This window comes from Branchiostoma lanceolatum, chromosome 1 (assembly GCF_035083965.1).
Source record: "Branchiostoma lanceolatum isolate klBraLanc5 chromosome 1, klBraLanc5.hap2, whole genome shotgun sequence".
Classification (NCBI taxonomy): domain Eukaryota; kingdom Metazoa; phylum Chordata; class Leptocardii; order Amphioxiformes; family Branchiostomatidae; genus Branchiostoma; species Branchiostoma lanceolatum.
Window position 1 is genome coordinate 17696841 of NC_089722.1, and position 20056 is coordinate 17716896.

The 20056-nt window shown below is 43.1% G+C and overlaps 1 protein-coding gene across 2 annotated transcripts; it reads right to left on the minus strand.

The window, feature by feature from the left end:
• Positions 1-11222: 11222 nt before the first annotated feature.
• On the minus strand, positions 11223-19823 carry LOC136438740 (uncharacterized). 2 transcript variants are annotated; one of them, XM_066433656.1, is made up of 4 exons: positions 18989-19823; positions 15833-17459; positions 13012-14073; positions 11223-12625 (listed from the first exon to the last, which is right to left on the minus strand). In XM_066433656.1, the coding sequence occupies exons 1-4, from the start codon at positions 19410-19412 to the stop codon at positions 12436-12438; spliced, it is 3303 nt and encodes a 1100-aa protein (XP_066289753.1). In that variant the 5' UTR covers positions 19413-19823; the 3' UTR covers positions 11223-12435. The 2 variants fall into 2 exon arrangements, with proteins under 2 accessions (XP_066289753.1, XP_066289759.1); XM_066433662.1 differs by lacking the exon at positions 18989-19823 and adding an exon at positions 17975-18249.
• Positions 19824-20056: the final 233 nt, after the last annotated feature.

The following is a 20056-nucleotide window of genomic DNA, read 5'->3' on the forward strand; positions in this document are numbered from 1 at the left end:
CGGGATGTAGTCTCCAAGCAGACCCAACGGTTGCAAAGACCTTATCCAACTGGCAGAAGGAGTTTTTATTGCAACCCAACGGTGCCTGACAACTTCGCTGACAGACTGGAGCTTCTCTGGCTAGCTTGTACGATTTTGGCACCGTGGAGATCTGCTTGGAGATTGAACGGGGTGGCCAAATTGGCCAAGGGTAGGGTGCCAGCTGTGAGGGCGGGGCATGCTTCTTCCTTAACCGCTGGATAAAGTCGGGCAGATCGGTATGCCCTTGCGCGGGGCCTGGCATCCAGGCTAGATCGACATTCGTAAACGTCACGAAAACAGCTCGTGTTTAGTGGCTTGAAAAGAAAATCTCAGGCCCAGGTGGGCAGATTACCGTTAATGGTGTCACCAGAACTTCATTATCCCTTGTCGTGATCTAGCGTGAAAAGAGTAATCTCTGATGACGCACCTCCGGAGATTAGCCCACACAGCAACACTATCCAATTAATCTGTAAGCAGATGTCTTTTACGCGTGTTTGATCTATAGGATTAATATACTCTGTTTCTAGTGGTCCGAGTTTCTATCACTTCCCCTCCCCCTACTAATGTCCCTGTAGCTCAACAGCCTCACAGTTGAAGCCCTGGTTCCAACTAGTTGGTACCTGGGAGACCCCGGTTCAATTCTGGGCCAAGACATCTCAGTTTGGGCTGCACCCTCGAGCACGCTGAAGGGGAAGGGCTAGCTAGCAACCCCTTACTATAAGCATATACCCTTTACAAAAACAGCAAGGGAATTTCTTGACCTACTTATCGTGTGCCGCTAGGTACTACAATGTGAACAATAAGGAGAGCCAGGGCGGGGAGGGAAAGAGAGAAATGTGGACCACAAGAAAGACATATAACAAGACCTACCTGCCACTAAAAATCACGACCGAAGCATGGCCAGAACACGAGATATCGAAACCGGACGTTCCGCTGCAGTACCGTTAAAAGCCACCAGCGGACCTAAAATCTAATCGTTTCGTCCTTTTGCCAGCCCCAACCAACACACCAAATATCATCAAGATCCATCCACGACTCTTGACTTATGCTGTTCACAAATTTAATGCACAATCTGCGCACACCCGAAAAATAACCTTCTTCTAACAGAACCGCTGAGCCGAGCTATGCTTGGAAATGACTTTGCGTGAGACGTAGAAGGCCTAATTAATGAATTGCGTTAATGATTCACTCCTTGACGCTAATTGAATCGGGCGGAAAGCAATCCTGACAATGTAATTGCATCTTCATGAAAATGAGCCATACACGACTCACAACAAAAGGCGTCAGAAATTGCATATTATCATCATATCGTTCAGTTTGGTGTCAGTGACCCCCACGCTGTTGCCCTAAAAGACCACTCGGCCATTCTTGATTGTACTGATTGAGTCGCTAATGGTTGCTTTTTGATGAAAAAAACGAAACAAAAGAAGATAACGGTAATGTAACACAGACTCTCCGTAGTCTCCGAAGACATATATTGCTGAAACTATATATGATAGGGATTATTAACAAAACATACTACCAGGTACAGATACCTTTACTTAGGTTTAGGTAAGGTCCGTGTCTGTTCCTGTACCGGAACCATTTGACAAAGTAAACCGTGGACTCAATGATAAAAGAAACATGAATAATCATTAAAAATTATATTCATTCAGGCTTCGAGTTAGAGACGAGTATCCTATGCAGAAAACTCATGCTTGCGAGAGGAATTCAAATCAAAGACGGTGTGTATTCTAACCCGCATACAATGTTTTCATCTTTTTCCAGTGCTAAATTTTCATTTTTGAAGCAGGAATTACAAAGAGAATCGGTACATTGATGATCCAGCATTCTGGACTTGTACCGAAAAGATTTTACGAGCACTGTCTCTGATACAGAACGCTTCGGTACTTAGAAAAGTCCTCGGTTTGACGTATTAACTGATGCGAATTCGCTGAAAGGCGCCACAAGTTTTACTCGTGTCTTTTCCTCCTTACTGATACGGACAACTATGGGATGTAATGCATTATCGCGGCATTATGTTCTCTCATTTCTCATCGAAATAGGGCTGCCTCTATCCCTTACAATATCAGATAACACACATGCGGAATGAAATGGATTTGGACATACCAAGGTGTTTCCCAGCGATTATAGAAGGCACCTTCGGCGCATCAGTGAAGCTAGGGTCGGGCACGCACTGTAGCCCCTCTGCTCGAAGGTTCATCTGGTATCTGAGTGATTGTCGCTTGAGAAACATTCAGGATGCGCTTTGAGAATTACAACCAATCGTCGGGCGGTATTAGCGATACGTGCGTAACGACAAGACGTTGAATCCATGGGAACCGCCGGAAGCTAGCCAGAAAATAATAGGCGCCTGCTGCGAGACTGACCTCTTTTGAGGGTCACTAGAAAAATCTTTGACAGTGAGCAGAGTGCACGGTCTTATTTTCAACATATCTGGCATGTGAAACATTGAAGTTATTGCCCATAACAACATCGGGTTCAATGTTCTTGCACTTGCAAAGAGACAGGCCACAAGAGGTTATATAAGATTTTATGTTAGTGGCCCTGGCTGCTTTGCTTAAAAGAGTCTAAAGGACGTAACCCACGATTCAAGTGCATTAGTCTTTATATCCGGCTTCCGCATACAAAATAGCTTCCGAATCAGAGATTTTTTCTGCGTTTACCTTTGTGGAGAGGAATCATATTGGTTTATTTCGTTTCTTCTTCCTCCTGATCCTCTTCTTCAAATTAACAAATAAGGTCAATGACCTTGACCAGACGGCTGTCACCATGATTACAGTACTAGTAATTAGCAGACACCCTGTGGTAGTATGTAGCAAGTGGAAGGACAAGGCTGGAGGGGCTGGTCACCACATATATGAATGTATTTGAGTGAGAATGAACAGAGCAGATGTTTGTAAGGCTTGACCATGTGAAGGTAAACATTTATGCATTTACTTGCGAATGTTGCCTTTCTAGTTTTTAATTTTTTTTACTGAAATTCACTTCAAATCCATATTAATATATAAGCACATAAAGGTATCATATAATATACATCACGCAAATGTAGGTCACCTTTGAAACTAGCTAGCTGTTTGCAGCGAAAGGCGGAAGCCGAAAGTAGCAGCCGTCATTCTATACGAGAGAATTATCGTTCGGTGATTAGGTCGATGCTCATTTCTAAAGCTCTTGGGCCGCACAGTTGTTATTTTTCTTGTTTTTGTTCACACTAAGATCCGAACCATCCAGCATCACAAAAGCACGATCTTATCTACATTGTGCATCTGGAAAACGCATGGCCTTTGATACAAAGCCATTCAAAAGAGCTTCAGAGATATCATTCAGAAACACGACGTGTTACATCAAGGAGGGTTTATCTCCTTCTTGGTTATATATAGACAAGCCGGGAAACTCGCACAGCGGGATGTGATTTGGCTGTCTATGAGTGCATACTGTCTATTGACAAAGATGAGAGCGACATAGAAGAAGAACTTTACTGCGCAACAATTGTAACGGGTACAATGTATGGCAATTGGTAAATAGATAACAATCGACTATTTCTAATATCTAACGATTCAAAGAACTTATCTATAACATGAATAACAATCGATCTAATAATGTGCATTTCTAATGGCTAAAATAGTATACAATGTAATGATGACGATGATAGTATTCTGTGTAGTATATGATGATAGTATTCAATGTAGATGTAGATGTGTCAGGAATGTAAAACAATGTCTTGTTTTTGCATATTGTATATAAATAGGCCTACATAGGTAGATATATGAACAGGGCAGGACAATATCATATTGAATATCTCTGTCTTACATACGCCGTGCACAGAAAAAAAAAACAGTTCAAGCCGCGGCGAAGTCTAAATCTTAAGGTAACACTTGCAGCATTTTCCAGTAGCATGCCATTTGGGTTTGCTTCAAGATTCAAGATGCATTCACGGAGATGTCGCAGTGGAACACGGAGTTACGTACATTCAATTCAAAAACGTTAAAAATCATCAACTAGGGCTTATATTGGAAATCAATATTTCACATGAGAAGTGGTAAAACGGATGCACGATATTGTACTTAAGATTACACTTGCTTTGCTTAGAATAATCAAGGAGGTTAATTATTGAAAAATCAAACAATCATATCTAGATACACCATTTTACATAACGTCCGTAAAGTTTTTGTACAAAGATTTATGTTTCCTTCTCAAGGTCAGGGTAGTGATGACGACATGGTGATTTTTTAAATTTTATCTATTAATCAACTGAAGCATACACACGACATAGAGGTAATGGACTCTAGCAAGTAGATGATATCAAATAAAATCGCCTGCGAAAATGAAAATTATAACTGACACAGACAGCGTGCCGCGGGTCCAGTGAGAGGGGGGCTTTAGTGGCCAATATGCGAGCTTGATCAGATAGACTATTAAGATCAAGGATGTGGCCTAATAGGTTCTTTAGATTGCCGACGAGGTCTGCTCTTTGCTGATTGTAGACATGGTGATTGCTAGCAGTTCTTGATGAGACCAGGCTTGTGTGTGACAAACAGCCAGGGTTTTTGATAGCAACTTTTCTCGTCTAGAAGCAGCATCGCTAATCAAGGCCCCCATTCAGCCAGACGGCGATCCCGCTGCGACCTGAATTGGATTCCTGTAACCCCTGGCTTCATAATCGGAATATCATACAAGATGTAAGAATATGACTGAAAAGACAAGAGCGCCCTAGTGGAATGGGGGTGTAACGATAAGACAAGACACGCTTGCTGGACACTGCTGTTGGGATGAGTTGGGGATGTCCTCAACAGCACCACTAATATTGCCTATCTTGTGACCTTCTACATTTGAAGGGACTCGCTTGTACTAATGATCTTCAGGTTTCGTCTTATCGCGCTCTATCGCGGCTGAAGTGCCTCAAAGGGAGTTATTTGAACCTCCTGAAAACGTACATCTACATGACGATCGGCTTCATTGAAATTCCCACAGCCTCTAGAGTCACGCCACAACCCTTCTGTGGTACAATTATCACAAACATTCATATAATCAGTCCAGGAGATTCTCACAAGAGGCCAAGAAAATGGGAAACGTATCCTACTCTGTACACAATTAGCCCAGTATCATAGCATGATAGCTTGCTGTCTCCCGGTCATTTGTAGGTATGGCTCACTATGGTCCAGATGGGATATTATGGTTCTAGGGCTCTTTATGGAAATCTTTGTAAGCCTCTAAGCCTTTACGTAAGTATGAAGGAGCATTTCCGTAGCAAAGGTTGACATAGAAAGGCGTTATGTGTGTATTTTCAAGGATAAGAGAATAAACCCTCTCCTACTGCTTGTAAGTTTGATGTCATCTGGACAGGTATTATACAAGTTAAATGTGTGCTGGTATAGTTCCAACTTGGGTCAAATTTGCAGAAATCCAATACATCATAGGTATGGCACATTGGTAACTGTAATTCAGCTTTGCTCCAGAATGATTTCTTTTAACACGGATAGAGTTTCAAACTATTTCTTGTCAATATCGCACCCTGAGACCGTCTGGCATTTCCAGATGAGTAACGGGCATTGTCTTGACTACTAGTAGTTTTCTATTGAACCATCTTAAAGTGTCTTCTCTTCATTAACATATCTATTCAGCTTGAGTTTTGGTATAAAATCTGGTTCTGCCGGTCCTATTCTCTCACTGACGAAAGGTAGCGGATGCTGTTTGAAACGTCTGTTTCAGAAGTTTATCCAGTTGCTTGCGTAACTATTTTCGGCGAACGGGCATTGTCTTTATCGTCGTGTCGAATCCAAGTACCGTGAGTTCTAAGAGAAAAACAGCTGAAGCTGACTCAGGAGCAAGACGTCGGAGATCTCATACATCCGTGAAATGAGTTTTGTGTGGATTTCTTAATGCCATTACCGTAGTCTTATCATGCACTATCATGAATGGCGAAACAAGCCGGCTAAACAAGCCGAATGTCCCACTATACCATACTACTTTCAGGAGGGGGTGTCGGCCTGCAATACTGCAGTACCTAAAATACAGCTAGGGGACCAAAAAAGTCACCAAGTTTCTTCTGGACCCAAATAATCATCCACTCACAAAAATGAAATAAATCCATCGGAAGGATCTTCATCTATAGATGCAAACACACATACATTACACAACACCCCCGTCAAAGGTACTGTTACTACTCGCGAGCTCCAGCGAATCCCGCTGGACCCTGAACATCCATGCAGCCCAAAGTGGTCAAGTCTTCCTACAACCTTCGTTGGACATCAGGACTAAAACCTCCTTTAAGCAGAACAAACAGACATAGAAACACTTTCATTCCAAGAACTATGCAGAACATTAAATGCCCGCAAAACGCTTAAAACCATATGTTGTTATGTTGTCATGTTGATTTTTAACTATGTTGTGTAAATTTGTATTGTTATTTTAACTATGATGATGTTTTAGTAATGACAAACTGTGAATCTGCGCAATTCAGTCTCTCCGAGCTGATTTTACAATAAAGTTTCAAAGGTGAACCTCCTTCCCGGAGTAATAAAGCCTGCGAGGCCTAAAAGACCATCGCTGTGTTCAATCCAATTGAAGAAAGTTCTAAGAGAAAACATTGGGATCTGATTTAAGCTGAATAGCCTGCAGCTCAGGACACAATATCGCTCCGCTGGACTTGTGAGCGCTGTGCTTTCTGAGTGACTAACACCTCAGAGGCACCCTTTTGTACATTAGATTGCCGCCGCATGGCTTCATCCGTTTGAACTAACGACCGTTATTTGTTTTCCATAGTTTTGATTGCCTGCAATTTCCTTGTGTTTAGTCGAGCGATTGATGGTTGATTGGCACAAATTATTCGGTAACGTTTCATATTAGTACTGCATATCACATCTTTGATCAATATTTTATTTCGAATCAGTGATTCGGCTTCGCCCTAAGCTATGTTCTCTGCAATTTCATCCTTGTTGCAGTTTTTGAAATTCCATGTAGTGAATGGTCTTGTGTGATGTCGCGCATTTTAGGTTTACATATGTGAGAAGCATGCACCCATAGAAATTTAACAAATATCAACAGCATAAGTTAAAGACGTACAGCCATCCGAACCAACCAACCAACCAACCAACCAACCAACCAACCAACCAACCAACCAACCAACCAGCCAACCAACCAACCAACCAACCAACAAACCAACAAACAGACCAACAAACCAACCAACCCATTAGATGAAAACTGAAAAATAACCTGAAAACAAAGATCGACAGTCTATATAAAACTATTCAGCCTAAACATCAATGTACCTGAGTTCACCAGCTTTCCTCTCACTAGCCCCAACTACTCCATTGGCAGAGGTCTAAATGTTTGTGTGCATTTTCTACAGTAGCTCTTGGGCCAATGGCAACTGAAGCTTGCAGAAAGCACCCTAAATACGCTTTTACTGCCACAGGATGTAAGTAATGGCCTGTCAGCCTCTTTAAACAAGTGAACAGTATTAAGGCCATGTCAATTTGATTATATAGATGACATCCTCTGGGAACCCCAAAACTGATGCCAGCGTGCATGCGAATAAAAAAGTTTGGCAATATGACATTGCCTTCATTATGAGATCTGAGTGGTCAGAAAGGTTGAGGAAATGACTAAACACGCAGAATATGGTATACCAAACAATAGACGTTTTTCACATCTTCCTCTTTGACTTTGGAATTGCCTTTGGCATTTTACGACAGTATTTTTTTGCAATACATATACATATACATTTATTTGCTCATTTGACAGCTGTTCTGTGCGATTTACAGTATGGTCGATAACAAATTTTGTTTTCTTGGAAACGGACAAAAATTGATGCGCGCGTGGATGTCATCCATATAGTCGAATCAACATGATCTTACTGTCGCAAAAAAGGTTTTCACGACGCTCGCCTAATGTAATGACGCAGGAATTGACCCTTTGCCTCTTCACTGAACCGCGTTGGCACCTGTCTAGTACTCAGCAAATGTTTCAAGTATGCATTACCGGGACTGGTCCGATGAAAAGCATCACACATGACGCATATGAACTTCAACAATCTAAAGTATCACAGACGTCTTGATAAGACGCATAGGGGTGGCGCCCATCTCCATTTTTGTTTGTTTTGAGTGCTAAGCAGAAAAAGCAGTGTGTACCATTTTTAGAGTCTTTGTTATGACTCGGCTGGGGATTGAACTCACGACCTACCGTGTACAAGGCGAACACTACCGGTGTGCTTCCAGGGGACAAACACACGGACGGTCACTTAGGAACTCTAATGAACTAACCCTACCAGTCTACCGGACGGCTAGATTTAGGAATAGTCCGGTGCCATCTTTGTTTAGACTCGTGAATGCTACGAAATGAACAGGATGAAATTGTTTATATGATAAGCTTGCAGATATCAAACAAGCTAACTTAATGTCGATGGATCGAAATTGTTTTAAATACGCTACTAAATTTTAAATGATTTGTGTAATGTCTCATGTGAAAACCAAGTGCACTTTGTACAGAGGGCACAATTCAGACCTTTGCTGCAATGCCTTTTTTTTTACGAATAAATCATTTTTTTATTAATACACACTAGGCCATTGCACCGGTACTTCAACAAGGCACAGAGCTAAATCCAGATATGATGTCTACTGTTTGATACTCGGCATGCATTGTTGTCGAAATAAGTGAATCCGTAGGAATGGCGATCGTGAAAATTGATGGCTTGCCGGTGAAGCAGTCGTGCAGTTATTTTCAAACACACTACAACAATACATGGATGCCAACCATAGCATATGTAAGATGATAGTTCGTTGGTACACAAACAAGGGACATTGCGCAGGTTTGGTACTCAATTCATAGTTTCCGAAAAGCTCCAGGCTCTGGCAACAACATGCCATAACTTTTGAACATTGTATATCTCTCACAGCAGAATTGGTAAAGAAAATTGATAGATAACCTGTAAAAGGATGTGACAACGAGAACCACAAAAAAACAGACGTCGTCATAATAATATATTTTACCTTCAAGTCAAAGATGACAGGTTCTTGTTGGGGACAGGCGATGGCATTCGAAAGACCTCTGAATCAGCGAGAACATTGTTCGATGCCGCTATAAGTACATATACTGCCGTTGCCACCAAGTATTGTAGAAGTATCCTCGTTAGATAGCTTAAAACAACTATTACAGTTAGATGATTACGTAAGGGTTTGGTGTGATGAACAAGATAGGAAGGAGAGGAGCCCCGACCCAGCGCCACCGGCGCATGCCCAGTGGTGCACCTGCGCCTCGGCATCTGGGCTGCGATCCCATCACCACGCCATTGACGTCATCACCGTGGAGCGATGGACACCCAAGAGAGGGAGAGAGAGAAGTGGGACAGGTCGTTCAGTATAATATAACCAGCCACTGCGAAACTGGTGTGTTACACCGAAGGGCGGTCATATGTAGATACAGATAAAGATACGACGATAGCTTTCATTTGCTCTCATTGACCCTGACCAAACAGAAATTATTTTTATACAGGCCATCGCTTTGCCAACAATCACTACCTCATACATCACATATTTACTCAATTATCTCGCTAGATTACCAGTCACATGGTAGCTGCACCTATTTGCACAGAGACGAGAGCGTTAAAGGGCAAAGCTTTGGAAATAAGGAGGTTCACAATTCTAAGTACTACGTATGAGCAGAAAATTGCACAGTCGGCAAAATATCAAGATTGAAGTCCCCTAACTTGTAAACAGTTCTAGTCTCTAACGTTGTCTCGATTTGCACAACAATGGTATGCCCATGGTTTTGATTATGGGACCGTCACCTTTGACATATTACCCACAATGCATTTCTCTGCACATGCGCACTTAGAATCGTGAACATCATTATACGTGCCTCCCTAGGAAGGCTGCCTGGCTAAATCACGCTTCTAGCAGATCTTTCACTGGTCAGGCCCCTGGAAGCTTGCCGGGCCAGAACATCTCTTCGTCAGGAGAATCGGGAACATCCTTATCCCGTTGTGTTATACATAAGATATGTGCCATAACATGGACTGACTATTGTCAGAATGAGCACTGCTTGTTATCATGGCGTTGGAGGCCTAGGTATGATGGCTGATTGACATGGTGAGAGAGAATCCTTTGTTTGGAAGGGTTTTCATCGTGAGAAAGAATCCTGAGGTCCCATTGGTAGTTTAGGGAATAGAAATGGTTCTCTCGGACACCAGCTCTCGGGGAGGAGGCCCAGTCAGCCCCTAACAGCGGGAGGTTATGTAACACAGGCGAAGGAAATATAGGCTCAGAAGAGATTTTCTCCCCTTTTAATGGATACTAGTAGTTGATCCCTAGATTCCATACCAAATAGTAGCATTGAATAAATAAAGCGCATACTAGGTTTACGCAAGCTGTGGGGGAGGGGGGCGACGTCATTGAAATAAAGCCTCTTCAACGTATGTTGATACGGGTGACTGTTATGAATATAGTATGAGTCTAAAAGATGAAAACAAGGGCTCTGTTTCTTTTTGATATATTTCTATAATTAAGGTTTGGTAGATGAGCAAAATCGTCATACAAATCATACACAGTTGAAAATTCGATAGTGATAATACCCTTCATTTAAGTTCATATTCAAGTCGATCGTAAGAAGTAGACTAGAGTATTAAACATTATCTATATCCTGTCTATATAACCATATCAAAATGTCTTCATATGATACATGTCAAAGATTACATGTAGTTTGATATCTTATGCGTACATTCTCTGGTTGAATAACTGCCTGTAATTTGTAGCTTCGTCGCCATGTGGCGCCGTAGCATCTCATTGAAGCTGGTAACATGTAGAAATTAGAGCAAGAATGGAATATTAAAGATTCGCCTCTCAAATTGTGAACAAATTGCTGGAAAATGATAAAATTATCATGTGCGCTTGAAATCTACTTTAAAAACAAGGAGGTAACCGGTAAGAAAGTTGACCTACAACCAATTTGAAGGGCAAGCTAGGGGTTTCTTGCTCAAGAGTCAGAAGGAGTTTTATTTTTGCACCATTTTACAGGATTATCCATTCTTCAGGTTTAGGGTTGACGATATCATGATCTGTTATTCACAAGATTATCAAAGGAAGATCCAACCAATAGTGCGAAAAAGTCCATAGCCTCGGGTCTCCCATTGCAACTCAAATATCGGGGAATGATTTTAAAGCACCCCTCGTATGTAATGATAAAAAAGAATTCACACAGTGCACATGTTGGGTTTTCTTGTTTGTTTACACATCCATCATACATCCAGAGGCTAATATACCGGGCTAAGGTTTCACATTTATACTGCACATACGCAGCCAGATGTATTGTGGGTAATATGTCAAAGTTGAAGGCCCCTGAGACATAACAAAAATGCGTCTGTATTCTGAACATGTACATGTAAATGTATATCAAGCATGGTATTAACCATAATGTAGACAAGAACTGTTTACAAGTTTGGGGCATTCACCTTTGACATACATCTTGCTGGGCATGCGCAGTTAGAAGTGGCTTATACTAATCAATCATAGCTCTATTTCTTTAGTTATTGTAATATCCTTCAAGTTGCGATATCCTCCAAATAAGACATATCAGAAGGTTCTTTACTAGGTTATCAACCAAAGACAATGTCTTAAACCCTTTGAATGTCTTATTTGACAAAAAAGATTGTAATGAAATGTATGAATGATATCACGTTATTGATGTACATTTGATGCAGCTGCTATAATAATCAAAACTGTACATAGAAATTTAGCTTTTCAACTCATTGGAATATCATTCTAATGTTATTCATTTTGCCATACGTTTTTGTAGTAAGACATAAAGTTCGATATGGTGTTACTTTAAGTAACTTTACGTGGCGTTTACGTTCCTGTCACAAGAGCAAGCCCTTTGATAGTCTCAGACTAGCTGAACAGGCATCGCTGTATAAGCATTTCCTCGACCAATAGATAACTTATAGAGGACTAAATGGAATAATTGCTGTTATAGTTATATTTCATACTGCGTCACAAAGCAAGCCCTTTAATATATGATGCTCAGACTACCTTGGCATGCAGGCTTTGCTGTATATCATGCATTTTCTCAACCAATAAATAGCTTATAGAACACTAAATGGAACTCAATTGCTTTTATGTATATCTGTATCTGTATCTGTATCTACCCCCGTGAATAGTTTCATCAGGTTGGTAAGTCACTGAATAAAAATAGTCTTTTTACACAACCAAGAGATTTATTTCACCTGTGCTGCATTACTATGTGAACCAGTCAGAATTGCCTTGAAGATGATGACAGATGGTCACCGAAACGTTGGTGGAATACATCTCTTTGTGTAAAAAGAGTCTTTTTATTCTGTATCTGTATCTATATAGCTGGTATAACCGCCCTACGGCGTGACACACCAGCTATGTATAGTTATAATCATACAACAGTAACCACATGTTATGAGGCAAGGGTCTTTTGCAGTAGTTGCAGACTGCTGGAGGAGGCCGTGAGGATGGTGAGTGGGGAGGGAGCTAGTCGGTTCATGAGGGACGGCCCGCCGCCCAGACGGCTGGATCCCCCAAGACCTCCAGGCCTCGAGCTTAGGAGAGAAGGTGTCGTTCCCGTGGTGTTCCTCCGGACCATGTTTCTTTAAGAAAAAAGACAGTGGATTACTTGGTAAGCTTTGTAAAAAAAAGTGGTGACTTGAAGTGTTTTGTATTGCCATAAATGATTCTATCAATGATGAAATATGTTATACTTACTACACGCGAAAAGCAGAATTGTATTTTTCTGCAAATTATGTACTTTTAAACATATATAAACAATTATTGTGAGTAAAACGTATTTCAGTCGTGAGGCTGCCAGGTTTGATATACACAAATAAACCATTCATCAATCTATTAATTCATTTATCTATTCACAACCGCATAGCTTACGAGCTATTACACATATCATATCATAAATATAAACCGCATTTATATTTCGTACATAGATACTTCGATCCATGCATCAAAATTTATGACTTTTTGTTACCTTTTTTGTTTGTTACTGTGCAAACTGTTGGTTGGTTGGCTGTTCGCGCGGTTATTCCGACCCTTCGTGCCGCCAGACTGACCCTTGACCCGATCCTTCAGCTGGTGCGCACGCTCCTTCTGACGCCCGACCAGGCTGTGAGCTCGCTCTCTCTTGCTCTCGATTCGATCCTTGATGTGATGTCTGCGTTCTTTGTGGCGGTCTGCTATGTGTTGTGTAGAGCTGTCGATGCGATCTTTGATGTGATGAGCGCGTTCTTTGTGTCTGTCCACCATTAGGTGAGCAGTGCTGTCGATGCGATCTTTCATGTGGTGAGCGCGCTCACGATGGCGTTCTACCGCTTGGCGAATTCTACCGCGTCCATGTTCGCCTACATTTTGCTTAGAGAGGAGTTCATGGCGATGGCCATTGGACGTGTCAACGTCTCCGTCGTAAAACGTTCCTTCTTTGTTTCTTGGCTTGTCTTTTGAATAAGAGTGGTTGGGTCCGTTCTTTGAACTCTTTGCGCTACGTGTACTGCTGTCTTTAACATGTACGTGTGTTCTGTGAGACCTTCTACCGTCGGTTTCGTCTCCCGTCCGTTTGTGTTCGTACAGTCTTTGAGTTGAGCCGCCGCTCTGTTCGCGGTGAATGCTGTTAGCTTTTAAAGTGTTGCCATGTCCAGAATTTCTGTGATGACTGCTAGACCGTTTTATTTTGCTTCGTGGAGAGGGAGTGCCAGGGTTTGACCTCCTTGTCGAACGTTCGCTGTTTTTCTGCTTTTCTACATCCAGCACCCTGTTTTGTTCTGGAAGTTTTCTTTGCCCGGATTGCTTGACCGGATTACGCTCAGCGTTGTTTCCATGGTCGACTTTGTCGTTGGTTCTTTTAGCAATGCCGGCGTCCACCACGTCTTTTGGTGGGCTTTTGTTGACTCTTGGTTCTGTTTTTGTCTTGGTCGGATCTGTGGCATCTTCCTGTTGCTTTTTGGTTACGCCTTCCGGAAGGTAACGAGCGCACCACTCCTCGACATGCTTGGACAACTTGAACAACTTCTCACCGTTTCCTTCATCTGCTCCAAACCTGAAAAAAAGTATAGATGTAATCGTTTAGTACATGTATGTACTCAACACTTGACGAATACTTCAATATATTGATAGGATTAGGTGAATTGATTCTCAAGACCTGTCAATTTCTAGGTATACAAAGATAACAATAGACCCCTTTCCAAAATCCGACGCTGTTGCAAAATCTACTCTCGCGAGAGCACAATCTGGCGGGAACGTGCGTGAGTTGGACAAAAACTAGGCTCAGGCGATGGTTGTAGAAGAACCTTTGTATAGATCTCTTTTAGATTTATAATGAATATCTGAAATTGGCTTGTAGAAAAGTCAGTCATTATATATTCTTAGAGCCCGAATATTTACGACACACTAGATTCCGTTTATGTAGTCTCTTGCCTAAAACGCATCTTTATATATTTCATAAAGTTACTATGAATGATTGTTTCGACTAAAGCTGTTGATGCGACCCTCGCTGTTCACTAGAAAGTCTTTATATCTGGTTGAAATCAATGCCTGTCTTTTTTCAACCATAATGAGCACTGACATCGTCCACCTTGATCACTGTCCACACCCTCGGGCCAAATACTGAAGCGTCCCAGCTCACATTTTAATGACTGCAAACATTCCATATCTTAGAAAAACAGCAACAGGCGTCGGAGTGACGCACTTCCCCAAGGTCATATATGGCGCTATGTTGTTATGACCTTGACGATTTTGCAGAGTATCATCAGATCTGCCGGGGCATGAATTTACCACTTCCACTGAAGTACCCAGATTTTGTCCTGAAGTGCTACATAGCCTCGTAAGCCTTTGTGTGGTCTTAATTTCATTCTTCAGTGATCATTAGCTACTTAAACCGGGCAGCGATGAATGAAATCGTTTTGACCTTTCCTTTGCAAACGATACGGAATGACGTGGATTTACTTATTGATTAGTTTTGGGGCGTTGTGTGTCTCATTGCAAGATTTGGTCTCTGAAATCATATAAGCCCCCTCCCTCCATGATAAGAACACAGACATGTTCGAAAACGAAAGACAATGAATGACTATCATGAAGAAGCTATTCTGACTTTATGGTGCAAATAAAAAAATCAACGTTTTTTAGAAAGAAAACAGTCGCAATTTATGAACGAAGAACCTGTTTTGTTGACACCCGTTAGTAGCTAAGTTTCTCACCGCCTCAAGCACCAGTAACAAAAGACCTCTAATTGCCGGTCCAACCAGTTTGTTTAACCTCTTGGGTCACCTGCTATAACATGTGGTATGCTGCGGTAAGGCTTCCACACGGTGTCTGAGGTTGCAAATATACAAAACAACAAACGTAGGTGGCCTAGAATCAAACCACCGGTACTTGTAAATAAAGGCACCGAAGGACTATTCCCGTTCACTCAAACTCGCTCAAAGAGTTTGTATTATATTCTACACAATCATCTAGTCACCTCTCTTTCTTTATACATTTATCTACTTATTTCTCTTATTGCTTTACACAGTCATTCCACTGGACGGCGATCGCGCTGCGACTTCGCTGCGACCTAGATTGGATTTGTGTAACCCTTGAGTTCATATTCGGAATATCATGCAAAATGTCAAGGTATGACTGAGAAGATTACAAAATACATAAAGCGTAAAACAATTTGTTTTTTTTTAATCTATGGAATTCGCTGAGCGGTCAGTCATATTTCAGGTCGCGGCGCGATCACAGGGAGGTTGCCGCCAAAGTGAAATGGCCATGGTGGAGGGGGGGGGGGTTGTCTCATACAACGAAATCTGTATACTCACTTGTTTCTGGCTGTCTCAGTGAGGTTATGCAGGGACAGCGTTGAACAGCCCAGGTCAGGACAGCTGCTGTACAGGCTCCTATTTGAACACAGCGGTCCGGCTGTGCGTCTTAATGTTGAAGCTGCCGAATCGAGCGACTTGGGTTGAGGCTTCGCGTCTTTAGTACGCGGGGGTCTTCCATCAGACCGTTCAGGCCTTTTTGGGCCCTTCATTTGATATACTGGGGCTGGGACTGAAAGATGTGTTGAATCGGGCGGGACGTTAAGCATGGATCCCCGGTTTGAGTGTTCCTCAGCCGACGATACTACCCGCATGCTACTCTGCCGTACGAGACGATTTGGGGATCCTGGTTTTACCCTTGGTCGTGCCCGTTTAGTTTTAGCTGCCGTAGAATCATACTTCACCTGTTTTGAAGCCAAAGATCGTGATTTCGTCCGCTGAAAGGCAAATGTAGTTTCTGGGTCTATATACTGTTTCTCGGTTTGAGAAATCCACGAGGTACCCATGGAATTTGACCGGGTTCGACGAGACAGTTCGTCCACGTTTCGCTGACCTTTGTCAGTCATTTTGGCTGCCACCATTTTGCTTTTCCTTCCACTTGTCAAGTCTTCTTGCGCAGATTTATTGGTATTGCGGTTACTTGGTGAATCACGGTCAGATGCGGACTTTCCAGACGGTACGTATTCCTCGTCGGAAGAAAAGAACCACCCGTGCTTTGCTCGGCCTACAAATGGAGTCTTCGGTCTTTCAACTGTTGATGACCTCGGAGGGGACAGTCTTATTTCAGAGTCGCTGTCCCCAAAATCAGAACGCTCTTCGTCAGTAGAATAACCGTCAGATTCCACCGCTGCTGTTTGGATGTAGTCGATTCTGCAGTCTTCACATCTACATTCCTGGTAATCACGATCTCGGTCAAGGGACGTTTCGTACTCGTTTGAAATTTCTAGTTGTTCAAACGACGTGCATGTAGACCAGCTGGGATTCTTAGAAAGCCTGTTGTTCTGAGGGGACTCCATGTGGGCCATGTAGTGATCATCTGTCCGTACGGAGGGTACATGTATGTCTTCTGCCGACGAATAAAGTTGCACGAGCTCTGGGCTGCGTTCTGACTGTTCCCAGCGGTTGTAGAACGCGGGGGTTCTCTTGAACGTACCTCTGTTCCCCCATGTGTCTCTTCGAGCTTCCTTTCTTGCAGCTGGAAAAAAGAAGTACCCTCGGCGACTGCGTTCTTCGGTATAAATATCGGCTGTGACGATCTGTGGCTTACTGCCGTCCCGTGTTAGCAATGTTGTCAGCTCGTCATAGTCTTCTTCCTCACTGTACAGAGATTCAGAACTCCCAGAGTAGGGCACGAGGGAATGACAATATCTCTGACTTCCTGTCAACGACGATTTTCTCGACGAGCTGGCGGTACCCACTGGTTTCTTGAACGTCTTGGAGACGTTTGAGGAGACGGATTGTGTACGGGGAAGACGTTGGATGGCCGTCTCGTCGACGACGGAGTAGTCCTGGCGTATCTTGCGGAGGGAGTCCATGTCGTCTGGTCGGTGGTGAGTCGATGTGAGCGGGCTGTGTTGTTGGAATGACTTCAAGGACAGAACTGGATGGTCAACCTCGGCTGAACAATCTGGAATTGGGTAGGGCTCGCGTTAGAGCACATGCATGTTAGATCTGGTACATTAAACTCCCTGGCTAGTAAGTGACCAAGAAATATAGACAGTACCTTAGGAATGATGTTATGACTGATTCACATTCGTCGTACGGTCGCAAACTGAAGATAGTCTAGGGAATGAAGTTAAGATAGACGGGAATGTGTCGTATAAACTTCTTGTACTGTCGTACTAACGGTCTTGTTATTGAAAAGGTGGTCTTACATTCTGGTCAGTGGTTAGTTTTTTAAATATCAATATCTATTATATTATAACATGGATATCCTACGACGATCTACGACGGATGTGACCGATAACTTTGTCTACTGGACATTATTATGTGACAGTGAAACTCTTCTATTTTCTTCGATTAACAGACACATGCATCCGTGGTCAACCTAGGATCATATACTATTTTAACTAAGTGTAAGGGGGGGGCAGGTAGCTGTTGTGACATTGGCCTCGATTGAGTGTCCCTTGCTTGCTTGCTTACTTGCTTATGTCGAGACCTTCAAGTCACGAGTCGAGATGGCAGCTAGCCCAAGTCTTTCGGTCCTTCATCGTCTCGACACGCATACTATCCACTTCAAGTCCAGTGTCCCTTACGAGTCCGTTTAGTATAGTTGCGATATTGGAGATGTACGCTCAACCCAAGGAATGACGCAGAAGTCGCGACATTTTTAAGACGTGGATCTGTCTTCTCTCTCTCTCGATCTGTCCTCTCTCTACACAGAGCCTCCTCTCCGGAGTAACTCCCTATTACATGGTTCTCTTTCATTTATACCTTCTATCCGCCTACGTAACTATCTCTACATACTTCCTCTATCTTATTCACCATGATTAATTTCCTCTACAGGGTAGTGGACAGTCCTAAGCTGAGGTTATGACCCCCTGGACAGCAGCATCGTCATCTCTTTCTGGGCCATTAGTCTAGTCTAGCCTCTACCAGGCTCCGTCCTATCGTTGGGAAAATAGTAGAAATCAGCCGAGGTACTCCGCTATACAGGGTAGGTCCGCCATACAGTGAAGCTCCATTATCGATTTCTACTATTTTCCCAACGATAGGACGGAGCCTGGTAGAGGCTAAGTCTAGTCATCATTCTAAGGAAATGGTGCCCGCCTACACTCTTTCTCAGAACAGATCATCAGAACGGACATCATCCCAAGGAAATCTTGGAAAGTACAATAATCTCAGCTATATAACAATCGCACCCTATGACATAAGGGACCCATTCCATGCTACCCATCGAGCATACTGAGGTCACCTGTGTATAAACAGTATATTAATTTCGTAGTCCTTACTAGCCTCCTCTGACTTGTCTTAAAGAAAACTCGAGTTTCTTGGCATAAAAATCTAGAACTATCATTGGACGAAAGATACAAATTTTCTATATATAGCTGTAAATATGTCTACCTCGTAGACATAGTCTTGTTTCTTCAAACCCCTAAGTGGGTCGTGTGCAACATATACTGCTACTGCGGTCTTGAGACAGAAAATGTGCCTAACCTTCATTCCTGCAGGCCCGTTCCATCGCGACACAGTCGAGCTTCTCACAGAGTATCTTAGCGTCCAGCCTTCCTTCCGGTGGCAGGAAGTTGGGGGTATTACAGGGGGTGTTGTCCACGGACTGACGCGCCGACTCGGTGTTGTAACCCGGCGACGCCCTCGTGTAGTGGACCTTCGGCTCGACCTTATCCTCGATCCGCAGCTCGTGTTCCTTCTTCCCTCGGCACCACAGCAGGGCGAAGCTGCTGCCGAAGGCGAGGAGCCCGAGTAGGACGCAGGCGATGCCTAAGTACGGGGGTCGGTCTCTTCCGCAGAACTGCTTGTCGCGACACTCGGACAGCATTTGCACGCAGATTATCACCAAGCCCATCACACCCATGATGCCACCGAATATCCGCAGCGCGTTGTAGAAACAAGTAGGCATCGTGTCCTGTACGTTACGACATTGCAATAATGGCGAATTCTGACTCACTGCGAGACCACAAGGCCAAGGCAGACACCCCTAGCTAGGCACTTGGCAAACCTTTCTCTGAAGCAACATCATACCAGCTATGTACTAAACCCCTCAGCGACCACAAAACCCAGGCAACACGGTCTAACACAGGCTTTTAACCGATCGAGTGAACAGAGACGCGCCAGACATTCTCAGGTTTTGGCCATGATAACATCCGTCAGTGAAATCCTATTGTCTACCCCCGGAGGGTACTTCAGGTCACACCGCACCCCTGTACCGCACCTATCCCTGCGGTATGAACCGTCCGAGGTTGAGTTGGGGTAGCGAGGAATCAAATACTACAGTAATCCCAGCTTCTTGTTTCCTTGGTAGTGTTTTGAATGACAAATCTAGCGTCAAATGGGCGCCTTTTACACGGGTTCGTACGTGCACTGCGACCTGTAGTCGATTGGAGGCTTAAGTGATATGATACATGTAAGTCGTTTGATATGACCTCAAATGCATAACCCTACATTCCTCATTTGAAATGGACGCCCCCTGTCTATCCAGGTATTTCATATGACGATTATAAACATAATCTGTGGGCCATGGCATGGGACAACTGGGGCGAACCA

Bases quoted from the DNA above. Each gene is read 5' to 3' on its own strand.
- LOC136438740 (XM_066433656.1), bottom strand. From the start codon at position 19,412: ATGCCTACTTGTTTCTACAACGCGCTGCGGATATTCGGTGGCATCATG. The intron at 14,074-15,832 runs GTGAGTATACAG...ACTTTTTTTCAG, and splicing joins ACTGAGACAGCCAGAAACAA to GTTTGGAGCAGATGAAGGAA. The intron at 12,626-13,011 runs GTAACAAAAAGT...TTTTTCTTAAAG, and splicing joins CACAGTAACAAACAAAAAAG to AAACATGGTCCGGAGGAACA.